The sequence below is a fragment of the Balaenoptera ricei genome, chromosome 19 (assembly GCF_028023285.1).
Source record: "Balaenoptera ricei isolate mBalRic1 chromosome 19, mBalRic1.hap2, whole genome shotgun sequence".
Taxonomy (NCBI): Eukaryota; Metazoa; Chordata; class Mammalia; order Artiodactyla; family Balaenopteridae; genus Balaenoptera; species Balaenoptera ricei.
In genome coordinates, this window is record NC_082657.1 from 63125171 (window position 1) to 63141529 (window position 16359).

At 60.6% G+C, this 16359-nt stretch overlaps 1 protein-coding gene across 1 annotated transcript; it reads right to left on the bottom strand.

The window, feature by feature from the left end:
• Nucleotides 1-10078: 10078 nt before the first annotated feature.
• On the bottom strand, nt 10079-16256 carry SNAI3 (snail family transcriptional repressor 3). The gene is made up of 3 exons (XM_059903709.1): nt 16103-16256; nt 12601-13200; nt 10079-10749 (listed from the first exon to the last, which is right to left on the bottom strand). Exons 1-3 carry the CDS (start codon nt 16176-16178, stop codon nt 10571-10573), a joined length of 855 nt encoding a protein of 284 aa, XP_059759692.1. The 5' UTR covers nt 16179-16256; the 3' UTR covers nt 10079-10570.
• Between the last annotated feature and the right edge of the window lie 103 nt (nt 16257-16359).

Sequence of the window (16359 nt, forward strand, 5' to 3'; positions counted from 1 at the left end):
CACTGTCCTCTTCTGTGACGTAGGCTAAGGAGATGAACTGTCATAGACAGTGACAGTCTGGAATGGAAGGTCTGGACCAGCAGGGGAGTGGCAGCGAACAGACTCTGAGGCCTGGAGGAGTGAGATGGGAAGAAAGCGCAGGGTGCGTCGAGGGCCCAGGGCTGGAGACAGAGGGAGGGCAATCATGGCAAATTCCACCCATGAAAATTCTAGAAAGTGCCAGCTAATCTGTAGTGACGGAAAGCAGATCAGTGGTTCCTGAGGTGGCACTGAGGGGGTGGGGTGGATGGATTAGGAAGGGGCAGGAGAAAGCTTCCTGGGGGTAGATATGTCTCTTCCGTCGATGGGAGCGATGGTGTCACAGGTGCTCATCAAACGTGGACGCCAACGTATGTGCAAGTGACCATATACCAGCTCCATCTCAGTGAAGCAGGTTTGATTGTGCAGGATTTTCTGTGAGGCCCAGGTGGATGATTTTGAACTGAAGGGCTCAGGGAGGGTGGGAGAGGGTTCTCGCTGTCGTCTGAGGATAACACGCTCATGGTGTCAGAGGCGTTGTCTTTGCCCAGCTGCTCATCTAAAAGTACTTGCCTTCAGTCTTGGAACCGAGAGGGCAGCACGGGAAGAAGTTCCACAAGTGGGGAATGAAGCTGAATCTGGAGGAGGGCGGGGCGTGGGTGATGAGCCCCCTCCCCTAAGCCTGCTCGCGTCTTTTTTTTTTTTTTAACGTATGGATTTTAAATTTATTTATTTATTTATTTGGCTGCGTCCGGTCTTAGTGGCAGCACACGGGATCTTTGTTGCGGCACGCGGGATCTTTCATTGCAGTGCACGGGCCCATCTTTGCAACACGCGGGCTTCTCTCTAGTTTTGGTGTGCGGGCTGCAGAGCACGCAGCCTCAGTAGTTGTGGCGCGCGGACTCTGTGGGCTCTCTAGTCGCGGCGCGCGGACTCTGTGGGCTCTCTAGTCGCGGCGCGCGGACTCTCTGGGCTCTCTAGTCGCGGCGCGCGGACTCTCTGGGCTCTCTAGTCGCGGCGCGCGGACTCTCTGGGCTCTCTAGTCGCGGCGCGCGGACTCTCTGGGCTCTCTAGTCGCGGCGCGCGGACTCTGTGGGCTCTCTAGTCGCGGCGCGCGGACTCTGTGGGCTCTCTAGTCGCGGCGCGCGGACTCTGTGGGCTCTCTAGTCGCGGCGCGCGGACTCTGTGGGCTCTCTAGTCGCGGCGCGCGGACTCTGTGGGCTCTCTAGTCGCGGCGCGCGGGCTCTGTGGGCTCTCTAGTCGCGGCGCGCGGGCTCTGTGGGCTCTCTAGTCGCGGCGCGCGGGCTCTGTGGGCTCTCTAGTTGCGGCGCGCAGGCTCTGTGGGCTCTCTAGTTGTGGTGCGTGGGCTGTAGAGCGTGCCGGTTTAGTTACCCCACGGCACGTGGGATCTTAGTTCCCCGACCAGGGATCAAACCCACGTCCCCTGCGTTGGAAGGCAGATTCTTAACCACTGGACCGCCAGCTAAGTTCCTCACGTCTGATGTTTGCGTCTCCGTCCTCGAGTATAGGCCCAGTGCACGTGTGCACATGTTCAAGAAGCATGCGTTTCAGGAGCGTCGCCTGAGTGCAGGGCCTCCTGCAGGGCCTGATGCCATCGTGAAGAGACTCAGAGGCACTGTTTCCGCCAGCACCACGGCCTGAGCCCTGACCTCGTCCGTCTGCGTGGCCCCTGCTCCCCCCTATTGAAACGACTGACGTTTCCCCAGGAGCAGCTCACTCTACCCTGGATCCCATTCCCAGCTGCCGTGTCTGACCCGAGTTTGGATCTCTGCTCTGCCGTTGGCCAGTGGGCCTCTCAGAGTCCCAGCCTCTGTGCGCTCCCATGCCCTACAGAATCCTTTCTCTTGGAGCCTGTTGGGAGGTGACACAGCTGGCAGGGAGCCAGCATCAGCCTGGAGGCCCCGTGTTTGGACATGGGATCTTTACAGAGGGGATTAAACTAAAATGAAGCCAGTAGGTAACCCTGATGACTGGGGAGATAAGAAAATAGGACCCAGACACATAGGGGGACGACCACGTGAGGAACTGGGGAGAAGCCGGCCTCGGGAGGAACCACCCTGCCGACCCCTGTGTCTGGGGCGCCTGGTCTCCAGGACGGTGAGACAGGAAATGTCTGTGTTAAGCCGCCGGGCGTGTGGTACTTTGTCATGGGTGATATCACACCAGTTCCCCAGATCTTAGGAACAAAGGCACAGCAGGCTGCTCTGCGTATGTAACTGTAGCCATCAACAGGGACCCTCTGCGGGCTCTTCAGCGGCCCCGGGGTTATCCCCGCTCTTGCAGGTGTTTGGCGAATCTTGAGAGGTGCCTTCCGGCCGCATCTGCCAGCGTCTTGTTGCTGAGCTTCCTGTGAGAGGTTTACGGTTCCAACAGAAACGCTTAAGGTCTCACTGAGACCCAGGGCGCTGGGCTCCCGGGGGCGGAGTGCGGAGGGCTGGTCACCAGGGGCTGCGGGCTGCGTATCCGCCTTTAGCCCCCAAGCCCGGCTCGCAGCAGCCCGTGTCAGCCCTCCTGTGGACCTGTCGCTCCAACCTCCCTTTCCTGTTTCTCCTCAGCTTTTCTCTCTCGTTTCCCAAAGCCCGGTCAGCTCTGAGATGGTGAGTGTCTCCTGCTGTTCTCCTTCCTTCCAGCCCATCTCCCTCTGCCTGCCCTCCTCCTCCCCCCACCAGGCGTGGGAGGGGACCCACTTCCCATGTGGATTCCAGAGCTCCCGTCCTGCACGTCCGGCCGCCCTCTGACCATCTCACCCCACGCCCTGGCCCTGGATTAAAAACCTATCTGCCATCCTGATCTGGCACCTTATTTCTGATTTCCAAGTGAAAGGAAAGCTCAGAATTGCTTACTGAGCAGCAATGTGGTTTAGGAGCCAAGACTACACACTCTGGAGCCAGAAATCCCAGCCCTGCCGTGGACCCGCCGTGTGACTTTGGACAAGCTGCTTGGGCCCTCTGTGCCAGCGTCCTCCCTCACGGGGGATAAAGCCATGAGAGGGCTCGTGTCAGCGCCATGCCATGTCCATCCGCAGTAACTGTTGATTATTTTTGGTCCCCAAAGAAGCTCTCAGGTGAGTGCAGTCACCCTTCAGAAGAAACTGTTCATTAAATCAGGAGTAAATAACGCAGCCTCTATAGCTTCCGGTTTTCTGAAACGAGGGCTCCGAACACGGCGTCGTTTACTGTATGCACGAGGCTGGGAAGCCTCGCCAGCTGGGGCGGGCAGCTGCCACCCCGCCCACACTCCTTGGCCTCCCTATTCGAGCCAACCACTGCGGAAAGTATTTCCCTCATCAGGGGGCACGTGCACCCAGCTTACCTGCTTTCAAACACCCGCACACGTGGTCCTGCACCCCAGCTGCCCCTGTAAATAGATCTGGGGCTCGATTCATGCAGTCTGGATAAGCCCAGGAGGCTGCTTGCCGGGCCTCCTGGGGCTGGTGATGGTTATTACGTTTGTACTAAGCAGAGCAGACCCGTATCCAAGGGCGGGAAGAAGCCGTGATTGTGAGATAAGCCCCAGAGCTGGATCGAAGCGGGAAGAAAGTCTGGTTTAGACCAAGGCTTGCCCTGTTCCCTCTTTATTCCCCCATTCCCTTGGCGTTTGTCCAGGGTCTGTCCCGGATCAGATGGAGGTTAGGCACGTGGGATACAGAGGCTGCCACCGTATGGGGGGTTCGTGGGAGAAAGTGGCCTCGTGTGCGATGCTAAGGATGACAGGCTTGAACTTGAGACCGTGGGGCGGACAGCCTGGCTGAGGCTGGGACGGCGTGGGCTGAGCAGGTTGGAGCCGCCCTTGGGGTGCAGGATGGAGGCTGAATGGGAGATGGCAGTGGGGGCCGGGAGGACTCTTGCACTGTCGGCCTGGGAGATGGCGAGAATGTGGACTGTGGTGAAGGCCATGAAGGTCGAGGTGAAGACGCTGGTCTGAGGAGGCCTGAGCGGTGGAACTGGCGGACTGTGGGGTGGGGAAGGTGAGTACAGGGCCCGTCTCTCGTGATGCACGTGTGGGGAGACCACATGGCCGCGGAGAGTCATTTCCGGCGTCAGGGGATAAAGCAGGAAACACGTCAGGGCAGAGCTACCCCGAGTGACCGGTGGATGGCTCCCTGGAGCGGCGGACCCCCCTCCCAGCGCCTCCCCGGCGGCCCACCTGCCGCTCTGGCCCCGAGGGCTCACGTTCACACTCGCGGGTCCCGTGTAGGGTTGGGGGTTCCCACGCCGTGCGTCTCAGGGGCCCTGCGCCCGCCCAGACGATTAAGGGCCCCAAAGAGCTAGTTTGTGTGGAGGCTTCCATCTGTTTTTACCCATTTTGGAAGTTAAATTTGCCGAATTCGTTTACTAAGTTCATTTAAAATTATCAATAATAAACCCATCACGTGGTAACGTTTTGTGAACAATAGCTATCTTGTGAAGCAAAGTTGTAGTGAGGAGAGTGGTGGTGTTTTGCATCTTTGCGAGTGTCCACGTGCGGCCCCGTGGACGTGTGTGGCCAGGCTGTCCTCTCAGCCTCCTCCTCGTGACGCTTTGGCTGACGTGTGGGAAGGAAGCCTAGCCGTGCGGCGGGCACACGCTGGAAGCGCTTTCGGACGATGTGGCTCTTGTTTGAAAGCACCAGAACTCTGCCAGGTGTGCTGTGATCCTGGCGCCCAGCAGCGAGCTTCCCGCACTCTGCTCCGCTGGCTTCCCTGCTCTGTCTGGTGCTTTGCGTCTTTGGTCCAGGCGGGGCTTTGTGACGTCTGCGTCGGTCATTTGGAAAATATTGCTTCACTGACTACACAGAGCTTCCAAATGCTGACGTTTCTTTCCTTTTTTTTTTTTTTTAATATAAATTTATTTATTTATTTTTGGCTGCGTTGGGTCTTTGTTGCTGCGCGTGGGCTTTCTCTAGTTGTGGCGAGCGGGGGCTACTCTTCGTTGTGGTACCCGGGCTTCTCATTGAAGTGGCTTCTCTTGTTGCGGAGCACGGGTTCTAGGCACGTGGGCTTCAGTAGTTGTGGCACACGGGCTCAGTAGTTGTGGCTCGCGGGCTCTAGAGCACAGGCTCAGTAGTTGTGGTGCACGGGCTTAGTTGCTCCGCAGCATGTGGGATCTTCCCGGACCAGGGCTCAAACCCGTGTCCCCTGCACTGGCAGGCGGATTCTTAACCACTGCGCCACCAGGGAAGTCCCTGACATGTTTCATTTTATAGTATGAAAAACTCACTTCCTCATCAGAAAAGTCTTTAACGTTGGGAAATTGCCAAGCTTTTATGGAAGACAGACATTCCCAAAATTGCCATTTTCTCTTGAAAGCGCAAGTGCTATCATTGGCAGTAAATACTGTCCGTCCTCCCTGAAGTGGCAGGCTCACTGGTCCTTTTCTGAGAAGCCGTCTGCGAGGACTGTGGTCGAGGCGACCCTGCACACCTCACCCGGCAGGTCCCCCTCCAGTGGCAGTGGAGGGCCCCGCACACTCCCCGCCTCTCCACTCAGAACATCACAGGGACCAGGACGCAGGATGCAGGGCGTCCTGGAGCCGCACTGCTTCGCGTGAGTGTGTGGTGGTGAACTTTGGTGCCTCGGTCTGTGCGGGGCTGCCAGCGGTGCAGCCCCCTGCTTTTGCACCATCGAGGCTGTGAGGGACGTAACGAGTCTCCCTTAGCGCGGCCCCCTGGACGGGTCTGCAGGCCACCTGTGAGAACTACTCTGCTGGAGGAGGAGGGAGACGACCCCTGGGGTGACCGGAGCCACTGCGACGGCGGGCCACACCTCCCCGATGCCCAGCAGGGTCACCCCGACTGTCCTCAGTCTCTTTCTGGCCTGTTCAGAGCAGCTGCATGTCAGAGGTCACGCTGCAGCATTCACAGAGAGCCCCCTGTGACTCCATACCTGCCTTCCCTACAGAAGTACAGGCGTCACTGTGTCCTGGGCCCCAGGCCTGTTCCCGGGGGAAGGAAAGGGGGCAGGTGTTTGAGCTGGGAGCGAGACCGAGGTGATTCCGCCTCTTCCTGAGGACCAGTTACAGGCGATCCTTATAGGGGACAAAAGCAGCCCTGAGGGGCAGAGCTGGCTGTGAAACCCTGGGCGGTGGGGAGCACTGACTGACGCCTGGGAGGACGGTCTCTATTCCACATGATACCCAAGGATGGCCCGCGCTCACCCAGCAGGACGGACCCTGGTGGGAGCCCCGCCCTCACACCTTCTGCCCTCCTGTCCTTCAGCTCTCCCCAGCGCTCTGCTGGCACCTGAGGACACCCTGGGCAGCTGCCAGACCATCTCTTGGGCAGCTCGGCTTGGGCTGGTGGGTGGGCAGCTGGGAGGAGAGGTTTCCTGGAGCCAGAACTTGGTGGTCAAGAAATGGACGTAGAGTCTAGGAGGGGTTAAAGGTCGAGGGTCTCCCTAGAGTTAGCGATCATAGTTTATTTTTGGTGCGCTAAGTGTCTTCTCTTGCTGCTGTGTCTCCCGGGCCCCTCCTGAATTGTGGAACAGAGGGTAGCCCGCTCCCTTTGCTCCGAAGCGGAAAGCAAGGCTTCACAGTGGAATGAAGCCACCGTAAAGGCTGGGGCCAGAGCGCCTCACTGCTGCGTCTGGTGGAGGCTCTGTGTTTGCGGCGGACTCCCACAGACCCCGGCTTGGGGAGCGGGTGCCTCCGCGCCCCACATCAGTTCCAGCCTCTCCCTACGCCTCTGAGTCTTGGCAGCCGGGGCGCTCTCCCTGGAACCCTCCGCCGTCCGCAAGGGGATGGCGGCTGGAAACTTCTGTTCCACTGAACTTTGCCAGGGAGCTATACTTAGCCACCAGGGGGAGGCCAGGAGCGGGCTCGCTGAGTATAGATAGTAGCCAGCGGACTGATTTAGAACTCCCAGAGAACCCCCAACACGGTATTTATAGAAGCCTCTGGGCTTCTGGAAGGGAAGCCATAACCTTAGCGCGCCTGGGGCTTCAGGAGAGAGGTCTCTCCGCGGGGAGCGGGGCGGGGAGCTGGGCCCCCGAGAGGCTGGGTGTCCCTCTCACACCTGTTCCGGGACCTGAGCCACGGGGCCAGGCGCTCGCGTCCCAGTCGGAAGGCAGCGCCCGGTGGTTTTCTGTCCGCCGCCCGTCACGCGCCTCCCGGGAGCGATTTTCATGTGGTGCAGATGCCGCCCCTCCCTCGGCTCGTTCCGAGATTCTCCTCTTGTCCAGAATCCTGCTGATTTCTTAGGCTCCTGCTTTTGCCCAGACTTAGCCGGGCTGCCTCTGAAACACCTGCCTCCAACTCCTCAGGTCCTGGGGCTCCTGTCCCCCCGGCCCGGGCTCCTTCCCTGGAGAGGGGTACCAACAACGTGCCTGAAGCTGTGTGGCCAAAAGGCCTTCTTTAGGGAGAAAAGTGGAAATGTGATGCGTAAAATTTGGGTAGAGAAAGCCTGTAGTTGGGGGGGGACCCAGGTAGCAGTCCTGCAAGGAAACAGGTGTCTGTGCACTCCTCACCCAGGACGGTGTGAGGGACGGTTGGACCCCTTCCTGATTCCCATCTGTGGGTGTTGGGAGAGGGCTCCAAAAACCCAAATCTTAAGTGAGCGTCTCGGGTCAATGCTGCTGGTCAGGCAAAATCACGAGCAATGAGGAACAGAGAGTGGGAAACAGTGAGGCCTGAGTGGCCGGTGGGGACATGGCCCCATGGCGGGGACGAGGCGTGCTGACTGCAGCCGCCCTCCTCGGAGAGGAACATCTTCCCCATTCACTCCACGTCGACTCCCTGGCAGGTGCCCGGGACTCTCTTCACCCCGCCTGCCAACCCACCCTCTGCCACCCCTGCCCTCCGCCAGCCCAGATATAAATATAAGAGCATTTTCCATGGGCCGGCACAGAAGGGCAAACATGGACTTTATTTAGGCCTGTGAAATTCCCTTCCTCCATCCCCAACAGGTGCCTCGCTTCATTTAGATATTGGTGCTCAGAAATAGAACACAATTTACAATATAGCTTCCTTCAGGCATCTGGATGCCATTAAAAATAAAAAGCCATCCAGTGAGATGGGCACAAACACGAGCACGGTTGGAGCTTGGCCTTTGCCAGGGGTGAGGAGACGCTCCCCAGCCCCAGCTGCCCACCCTGCTCAGCAGAGGCCCGGGCATTCGGGAGACAGTGGGGGACGTCCCTGGAGGGCAGCGGCCTGTTCTCACCCGCTGCGGGCCCCTGACCAGGGTAGCGGAGAGGAGGAGGGGTCAGGCACCTGCACACGCGAGAGGGGCCGTCCGGGTGGGTCACAGTGCGTTTGGAGGAAGCGTTTCTAGTAAGTCGGTCGTGGAATCACTGCCCCCTTGATCCTTTGTGGCCTGGGGGGAACAGCATTCCACTCTCCTCTCCGTAAGTCCAAGCACAAGGACCCGCCAGGCTTCTCTAGGCGAACTGTGTGCTCTCATCAGCTGTTACAGGGTGAATGGTGTCCCCCATTCGTATATTGAAGTCCTAACCCCTGAGTGCCTCAGAACGCGGCCTTATTTGGAAACAGGGTCTTTGCGGATGTTGTCAAGATGAGATCATCAGGGTGGGTCCTCACCCGGTACGACTGGTGCCCTTATAAAAAGGGGAAATTTGGACACAGACACAGACACGCACACGTGAAGACGGAAGCAGAGATGGGGGTGACGCTTCCGCGAGCCACAGAACATCCGAGGCGCCAGCAAATGCAGCAGCTGGGAGAGGCCTGGGGCAGATTCTCCCTCGGCCCTGGCAGGGATCAGCCCGGCCGGCACCTCGTTCTCGGACTTCTGGCCTCAGGGGCTGTGGGGGAGTCTGTCTCTGTGGTCTGAGGCCCCCGCTCTGTGGGTTTGTCACGGCCGCCCCAGCAAACTGACACGTTAGCTAAGCCTCCTGGTCCCGCCATGTGTCTCTCGGGGGAGGCTGATCCCTCTTGGGGGGAGGCAGTGGGACTGGGAGTGCAAGCGTGGCTTCCTTGGAGAGGTTCTCTGTTCTATGGGCAGACGTATCAGTCTGGTTTAGGCTAGAGCAGGGGCTCTCCTGGGTGGTCAGTTTCATCAGGGTCGCCCTTGATCCAGGGAAGCCCAGTGTCAAGGTCAGGTTTCCTCTGGGATGTCCCCAGGCCCCCTCTGATTGCCGTTATCAAACCAGCCACCCAGGGACCTTCAGCCCCTGACTTCAGCATCAGGAGGGATCTACGGGTGGGGACCCAGGGATGGGGCTGCAGAGCTGGGAGCTGTGTGGGCCTGATGAGCGCTCCCAGCATCCTGTCACACGGCGAGGAGGTCAGCAGGTCTGGTGGCTCAGGGCCGAGCGGGGGCCTCTGCCGCTTGCCGTGTGGCGCCGTCCCGGGAGCAGGACCAAGGTGCCGAGCCCTGTCCCTTGGCTGGGGCCAGCCCTCCTGCAGAGAGGAGCAGGTGTCCCCTCCTGCATCAAGGATTCGGCCAGTCTCCGTCAGACTCAGGCCTCCTTCCTCCTTCCTAAATGCCACCCTCCAGGGTCTGGTGCAGACGACTCAGACACGCTGCCAAGTGGCAGGACCAGCCCAGCGCGTGACGGCCTGGGGCCTGGGGGTGAGGGGAGGCCACCTATGAGAAGGAAGCGGGGTCTCGGCATCTGAGTCGGTTTGGGAAGGTGTGTGTCTTGGGTGGGGTCAGAGATGCTACAGCCTCAGGAGAGGGCGTGCAGGAGGAGGCCGGGGCGCTGGGTGAAGGGCGTGCGCCTCGGGGAGGCGGCCGCAGTGGCGACGCGTCTGTGGTGCTCAGCAGAGATGCTGCAGGTGCAGGAGGGACTCCCCTCTAAATTAGACTTTGGGGGGATGAACGCCTGCCACAGACCCGCGGCCTCGGTCCCCCTCTCGCACCCTCACCCCGTCGCTGGCCCTCGCTGTACTGTCCCCACGTCCGCTCCCTTCCTTCCAAGGGAAGGCGCCCTGCTCACCTGGTGCTCCCACCCGGTGAGGACCGCACAGCTCGAGGCCCTTCCCCCTCGGCTTCCCCCGCTCTGGCCACAAGGGTCCCGTTATCCAGGGGCCCTGCTGCCTCAGCAGAGTTTGTCCGAGCTCGGCCTCCTCCGCGGACCCAGGCGACCGGGTGAGCCTCAGAGGACATTGCAGCAGGAGTGCGGGCTCTTTATTGCCCCAGATCCACCCGCCGCGGGGCCTCCCTCGCCGCTCCATCTTCAGGACGGCCTAGCGAGGAGGGGAGCGTGTGTACGTGCCGCGTGTGTGCGCCTGTGCACGCGTGACATGAGACGGCTTGGCCCAGATGCCATCAAAGGCGGGCGGAGGGGAGCCGCCAGGTAGCTCTGCCCACGCAGGTGGCCCACACGGACGTGCTCGGCCCGAGTCCAGCTGCCGGCCAGTGGAGGGCATCCAGCGCAGCCCCGCCGTCAGCCCAACGCGGGGGTCTTCCGTGCTGACGACCGGCTCCCGACCGGCTGTCACTGGGAGGAACAGGGCCGGAACCAGGGCTCGCTGGAGACAGCATGGAGGAGGCTCTCGGCCGGACGAGAGTCATCCCCGGAGGGAAGTCCCTCACGGGGGCAGCGAAGGGCGACGCCCTCCCAGGACGCCCCGCTCCTCGGCCCCTCCGCCTCTCAGGGGGCGCAGCAGCCGGACTCCTCGTGCCGCGCCAGGAGCGCCACGCGGGAGAAGGTCTTGGCGCAGCGCTTGCACTGGTACTTCTTGGTGTCCGAGTGCGTCTGCAGGTGGGCCCGCAGGTTGGAGCGGTCGGCGAAGGCCCTGCTGCAGTGAGGGCAGGTGTAGGGCTTCTCACCTGGGGGAGGGGAGGGAGACAGGTGAGCGACCGGCTGCAGCGGCCAGAACAGCCCTGCGGAGGGTGGCCCCAGGCTCGCAGATGCATAAGCCGTCCCCCACCCAGAGGCTCCTCAGCCCTCACAGTGAGGCTAACGCCTTCGTCTCCGTCGCCCGCTCCCTCGGGGTCAGTGACGGGGGCCTTAGCACCTGCCCTCCACTGAGGGGGTCATGTGCTTGATAACCTGGGCAAGACCGCAGCAGCTAAAACACCGATCTTGGCTAGATGGCTCTTTGCTTCTTCTGGAGCTCCCCTGGGGCCCTCTGTCACCAGCCCTGGACGGGAGAGGCGCTGCAGGCCTCCTGGCAGCTGTACCCACCCCCCGAAAGCCACGGTGGGAACCGTGAAGGCGGCTGTACAAGGGCAGGCGCTCAGGACCAATGAGGATTCCCGTGTCCTCCAGGCCACCTCCAATCAGGGCGACCAGGGATTTGGACAAAGTCCTTCTGTTGGGACCTTGCCCTCCAGGCTGACCCCCCAAGTGTAAAAGAAAGGGTCAGTGAGAGTCATCTGTTCAGCTCTGCCTGCGTGGAGAGTCCTGCAGCCCCAGGGGCCCCGGGAGGCAGCAGCCTGTAGTCCCGTGGGGCCCAGAGCATCGCGTCCTGGCCGCTGACCCTGCGCTCCCAGACCAGGGCACTGAGCCCCGGCTGTGTGATGGGGCGCTCAGGGGACATCCTCAGCCAGCGGTCGGGGAAAACCAGGTGGATTTCCAGCCTGGAAGAAGGCTCCTGCAAAACCCTTCTTTCGTGTGAGTCACAGAGCCGTGACTGAGGGTGAGGGAGGGTCCAGTTCCAGAGACTGTTTGTTGTAAGTCCCCGGCCTGTTCCTGTCTCCCTTTCACCGCGTGCTTGACAAAGTCCTGGACTCAAGAGGAAGACCTGGGGTGGGGTCCAGCTCAGCCCCTGGCTGCCCTTGGGCAGAGCCGGCCCTGGCGCTCTTTCTGGGCCGTGGTTTGTAATCTACAGAATGAAAGACCGCGAGCTCCCTTCCCCGTATCCCCCCTCCTGTCCCTGCCTCCTGTCTGCAACTGCTCTCTCCTGCATCGCCTGTGCTCTGTGACCACCCTCTCACCCAGGGACAGGATTGCTCCTGGGTAAATCCCAGCCCGTCAGACAGGCTGTGTGAGCCCTGGGGTCCTCACCCCCAAGCCAGGCCTTTCTGGCTCCCCTCCTCCCCCGCTGCTCCAGAACTCAGGAAGGCCGTGGACTGTTTGAGAAGTCAGGCCCCGCGGAAGCCCTGTGCATCCCGCGCTTTGCCAGGTGGTACGAGTTGAATTGTGTCCCCCCCAGAAAGATACATCCGTGTCCTAAACCTGGTTACCTGTGAGTATGACCTGATTTGGAAAGAGAGTCCTTGCAGATGTGATCAAGTTCAATTTAAGTTGTACCGGAGCATGCGGGCCCTGAACCCAATGTGACTGGTGTCCTTATAACTAGAGGGAAATCTGGACACAGACACAGGGGAGAGGCCGTGTGAGGACAGAGGCAGAGACTGGAATGACATGGCCACAAGGAACACCTGGGGCCCCAGGAGCTGGCAGAAGTGGGAAGGATCCCCCTCTCCAGATCTGGAGGGAGCCTGGCCCCGTGACACCTTGATTTCAGACTTCTGGCTCTAGGCTGTGAGAGAGCATTTCTGATGTTTTGAGCCCCCCGGGGTGTGGCTCTTTGTGCCACAGCCTCAGGACACCGGGAGAAAGAAGCCGTGTGTGCCCATCCATCCTCTTGTTTATGGACCCCACCCCTCCCCTCCTTTGAGGCCCAGACCCCACCCTGCCCCCCAGCCAGATCCCTCATGGGCCCTGGCACCTACCTGTGTGGGTCCGGATGTGGCCCTGGAGCAGCCAGGGCCTGGAGAAGGCCTTGCCGCACATGGTGCAGAGGCAGGGCAGCGTGTGTGTGCGGATGTGCATCTTGAGGGCGCCCAGGCTGCCATACTCCTTGTCACAGAACTTGCAGGTGAAGCAGCGTTGAGCCTGCAGGTGGCAGTGCAGCTGCTGGTGCCTGGCCAGTGCGGCCGGCGTGCGGAAGCCCCCTGGGGCGCGGGGGGCCCGCTCGGCCCCTGGCAGGTGCCCCGGAGCCTGGGCCCCATCTGCGCCCAGGATCGGGGGCCAGCGTGTGGGCAGAGCCAGCAGCGGGGGCAGGTTGAGGTGGTTCAGGCTGTCTCTGAGAGGTGCGCCGGGGGCCCGGCCAGCCCGAGGGTCTGCCAGGCTGACTTCCAGGGGGTCTGGCCCCGAGGCCCCCCGAGCTTCCTCGTTACACAGGAAGGTGGGGAGGGGCAGGGAGACGTGGGCGACGACGGAGGTGAAGTCCCAGGGCCGGGGAGGGTCGCCAGGCGTGGACGGGGCCGCCTTGTCTGGGAGGACAAGGGGCACCACCAGCCCCCCGCAGGCGGAACAGGCGCCATTGGTTTCTAGAAGCGGGGAGGGGAGACAATGCACGGTGAAGCCTGAGTCCCAGCGCTGCAGAGTTCACCATCCCGCATTCCTGGCCGAATCCCACTACTAGGCCATCCATAGCCCCGCGGGAAGGGGAAGAAGGTCTGACAAGACAGAGGCGTGGGCTGCGGAAGTGGCGGCTGCAGCCGGAGACCACAGCGTCCGAGCAGGAATCTCAGTTCCTCTTTACAAACAAGGGAAGAGAAGCATCTCACAGGATCCCAGAGCAGCCCTCAGGGGCCAAGGAAGGGTCCCTAGCCGCCCTCTCTCTGAGCCCCACCCGCCGCAGGGCCAGCTCGGAGCTGCATCCTGCGGACTCCCACGCAGCTTTAATTCACAACTCTTGGCAGCAGCCGCCGCGTGTGAAATAACTCATCAGCCTCCGGTCACCTCCCGATCGCCCCTCGCCCACCATGGCGTGGGTGCGCACAGCGTCCTGCAGACGCTCCCAGCTCAGGAGGGACCGTTGTCGGTGGTGTCCACTGCCTCCTGGCTCGGCCTGCCCTCAGGCTGTTGCTCCCGTATGTGTGGGCCACCCCGCCTCATGCTTGACCCAGACAGCAGAAGCCCCCAAAGTAAACATGTTAGCAAGTAAGAGTGAAGTTCTGCATTTCCCCAAAGACCAAATCTCCAGCCCTGAACCCATTTCTTATTTCATATGTGTTGAAATAAATCTCTGGCCCCATTTCTGTGTCCACACCAAGGCTTTGGGTTGAGAAAGACAACCCACAGAATGGGGGAAATGTTTGCAAATTAGGTATCTGATAAGGAATTGGTGTCCAGGATATATAAAGAACCCTTGCAACTCAACAATAAAAAGACAAATAGTCCACTTTTTAAATGGGCAAAGAATCTGAATAGACGTTTCTCCAAAGAAGATGTACACACAGCCCATAAGCACAGGAAAAGATGCTCAACATCATTAGCCATCAGGGAGATGCAGATTAAAGCCATAATGAGGTATCACATCATACCCACTAGGATGGCTAGAATTAAAAAGAGCCAAATTACAAGTGTTGATGAGGATGCAGAGGAATGGGGAAGCTCCCACGCTCCACTCTCTCCTGACCTCACCGTCTTCCACTCCAGTCTTCCCAGTTATAAAATCAGCTCGCCAGGCTTCTGTCCTCCTAGAAATGGCGGCTGGAGAGTGACCAGCTAAGAGATGAAGTCCAAGGAACTTCCGGAGACAGCGCTGGGGTCCCCGGAGAGTCTAGGGCCCCCCACTCCACACACAAGCTTCAGTAGGGGCCCTCGTATGGGAAAAAAGTCACCTTAAGGCTTTGCGGCTCAGCCACTACCCTGACCCCAGGCGTCACCTCGGAGCCTAACCCTGTCTAGGGGGCCAGTGCCGACCCCAGTGGGAGGGCAGGAGAGAGGAAGCCATATGCCGGGTGCTTCTGCTAATAACTTTAAATGCTTCCCCATATCCCCTGGGTTAGCTAGATTTTTTAATTCATTCTGCAGCTCAGATTCCTGGGAGAAGAGACTTAAGTTCCTTTCTGGCTTCAGGGGTTCCCTGGGGAGGCCTAAAAAGGCACTTATTTAAAAGTGACGAGTGGAGGACCCCAAATCCAGCATCTCGGGTCTATCTTGGGGTAACTGCCTGGCAGAAAGAGGATCACCGTGGCCATTTGGCCCTCAGAAAGCTGGTGCTACAAGGAGGGGAGAGCAGAGCACTGATGGCCCTGAGGCTGTTCCCTGACAGTCACCGGGCCATGCTCGGCTGCCAGGATTTGCACGCTCAAAGGGGTACGCTGCGTGACTGGAGTCTAAACAATAGTTCTTAAACGTTTAAAGCCACGACCCGTGTGAATTACATGTTCTATCATATATGTATATCTGAAACAGAAGTTTCCTTTACTGCGAGCACCGCACTCTGATGGCTTCTGTTCTTTTTTATTTTATAAAATTGCTGGTGGTGACTCATTAACTGGATTTCAAAATGTGGAGTTGAGGATCCCGGTCCTAGAAGGTGCCCCCTGGTGGCAGCCCAGCCCCGGGGACCCACCAGCCTGGACTCCCTCCCCGCTCCCAGTCCTGAGAGGGCTAAAGGGCTCTGGACGGGCACCGACTGTGTGCCCTGGTCTCCGCAGTGTCTCTCCCCTGTCCCCCTCTAAGTCACTGAGCCATCCCCCAGAGGGTGTCCCCCCCAAGAAGCTGTGGCGCTGGGGGCGCCTCTGACCACTCGAGAGAGGCCTTTGCCGTGGGACCTCTGCGTGTCCCTGACCCTGACAGGGAGTGGGAATGAGTGCACGGTCCTGGTTCCGGGACACCTGTCTCCCCACCTGGGTAAGAACTGCAGCCCCTTAGCCCAGCCTGCCCTGGGCAACCTCCTCTGGGGTGAGGGAGGTGGGAGGGAAGGAAACCCCAGGAGGGGTGAGGAGGCATTGGAGGGGGCACAGCGGAACGCTGTGCGAGCTGGGCCCTGGCACCACAGGGCCTCTGGGTCACTCCTCTTGGCCTCTCTGCTCACCACCCAGTCCAGGATGTTCTGGGTGCTCCTGGAGAACAGCCTGGGCTCACTTCGTCTCTGCAATATCCGTGGGGCTCTCTCAAACCTCCTGCACGAGGAAGATGGCCCTGGGGTCCCCTTGGCTGGGATGGGCATGACGGGCCATAGCGGGAGGGCCCCAGAGTGACTGGGGGCCTGGAAACTTCTCTACGTGGGGAGGAAATCCCCACCCAATCTGCCCGACGCGAGGCTGGGGTCCCTGAAGTGGGTAAGACGCCCGCGGGCCACCTTTCTACCTCCAGCCTCGTGGTCTCGGGCCCCTCCTCCCACCTGGGACAGGTGTTCCCGTTCCCGGGGTTCTCGCCCCTCCTGCCCCGCGGGAGTCGAGCCCTGGGCAGGGCAGGGGAGCCCGCAGCCCCTACCTCTCTGCCTCTCCAGCTGCCCGTAGTTGGGGACCCTGTGGCTGGAGTGCGTCTTCACCAGGAAGGAGCGCGGCATGGTGCCCTGGCGCGGGTCGCACTGTGCGTACGCCGGCGCCCGCGGGCAGCGCGGCCCACAGGTGCCGGGAGGGTCAGGTCATTAGCACAGCGCGCAGCCTCGGCCAACCAGCGCGCGGCGCGGCCGGGGCGAGGCGGGGCCGCGGGGCGGGGCATCGGGCCACGCCCAGGACAGGTGCGCG

What these genes read in the sequence shown, in the direction of transcription:
- SNAI3 (XM_059903709.1), bottom strand. Translation starts at nt 16,178, where the DNA reads ATGCCGCGCTCCTTCCTGGTGAAGACGCACTCCAGCCACAGGGTCCCC. An exon ending in GCAGCTGGAGAGGCAGAGAG is followed by an intron (nt 13,201 to 16,102) that starts GTAGGGGCTGCG and finishes CCCCGCTTCTAG; the next exon opens with AAACCAATGGCGCCTGTTCC. An exon ending in CCACATCCGGACCCACACAG is followed by an intron (nt 10,750 to 12,600) that starts GTAGGTGCCAGG and finishes CCCCTCCCCCAG; the next exon opens with GTGAGAAGCCCTACACCTGC.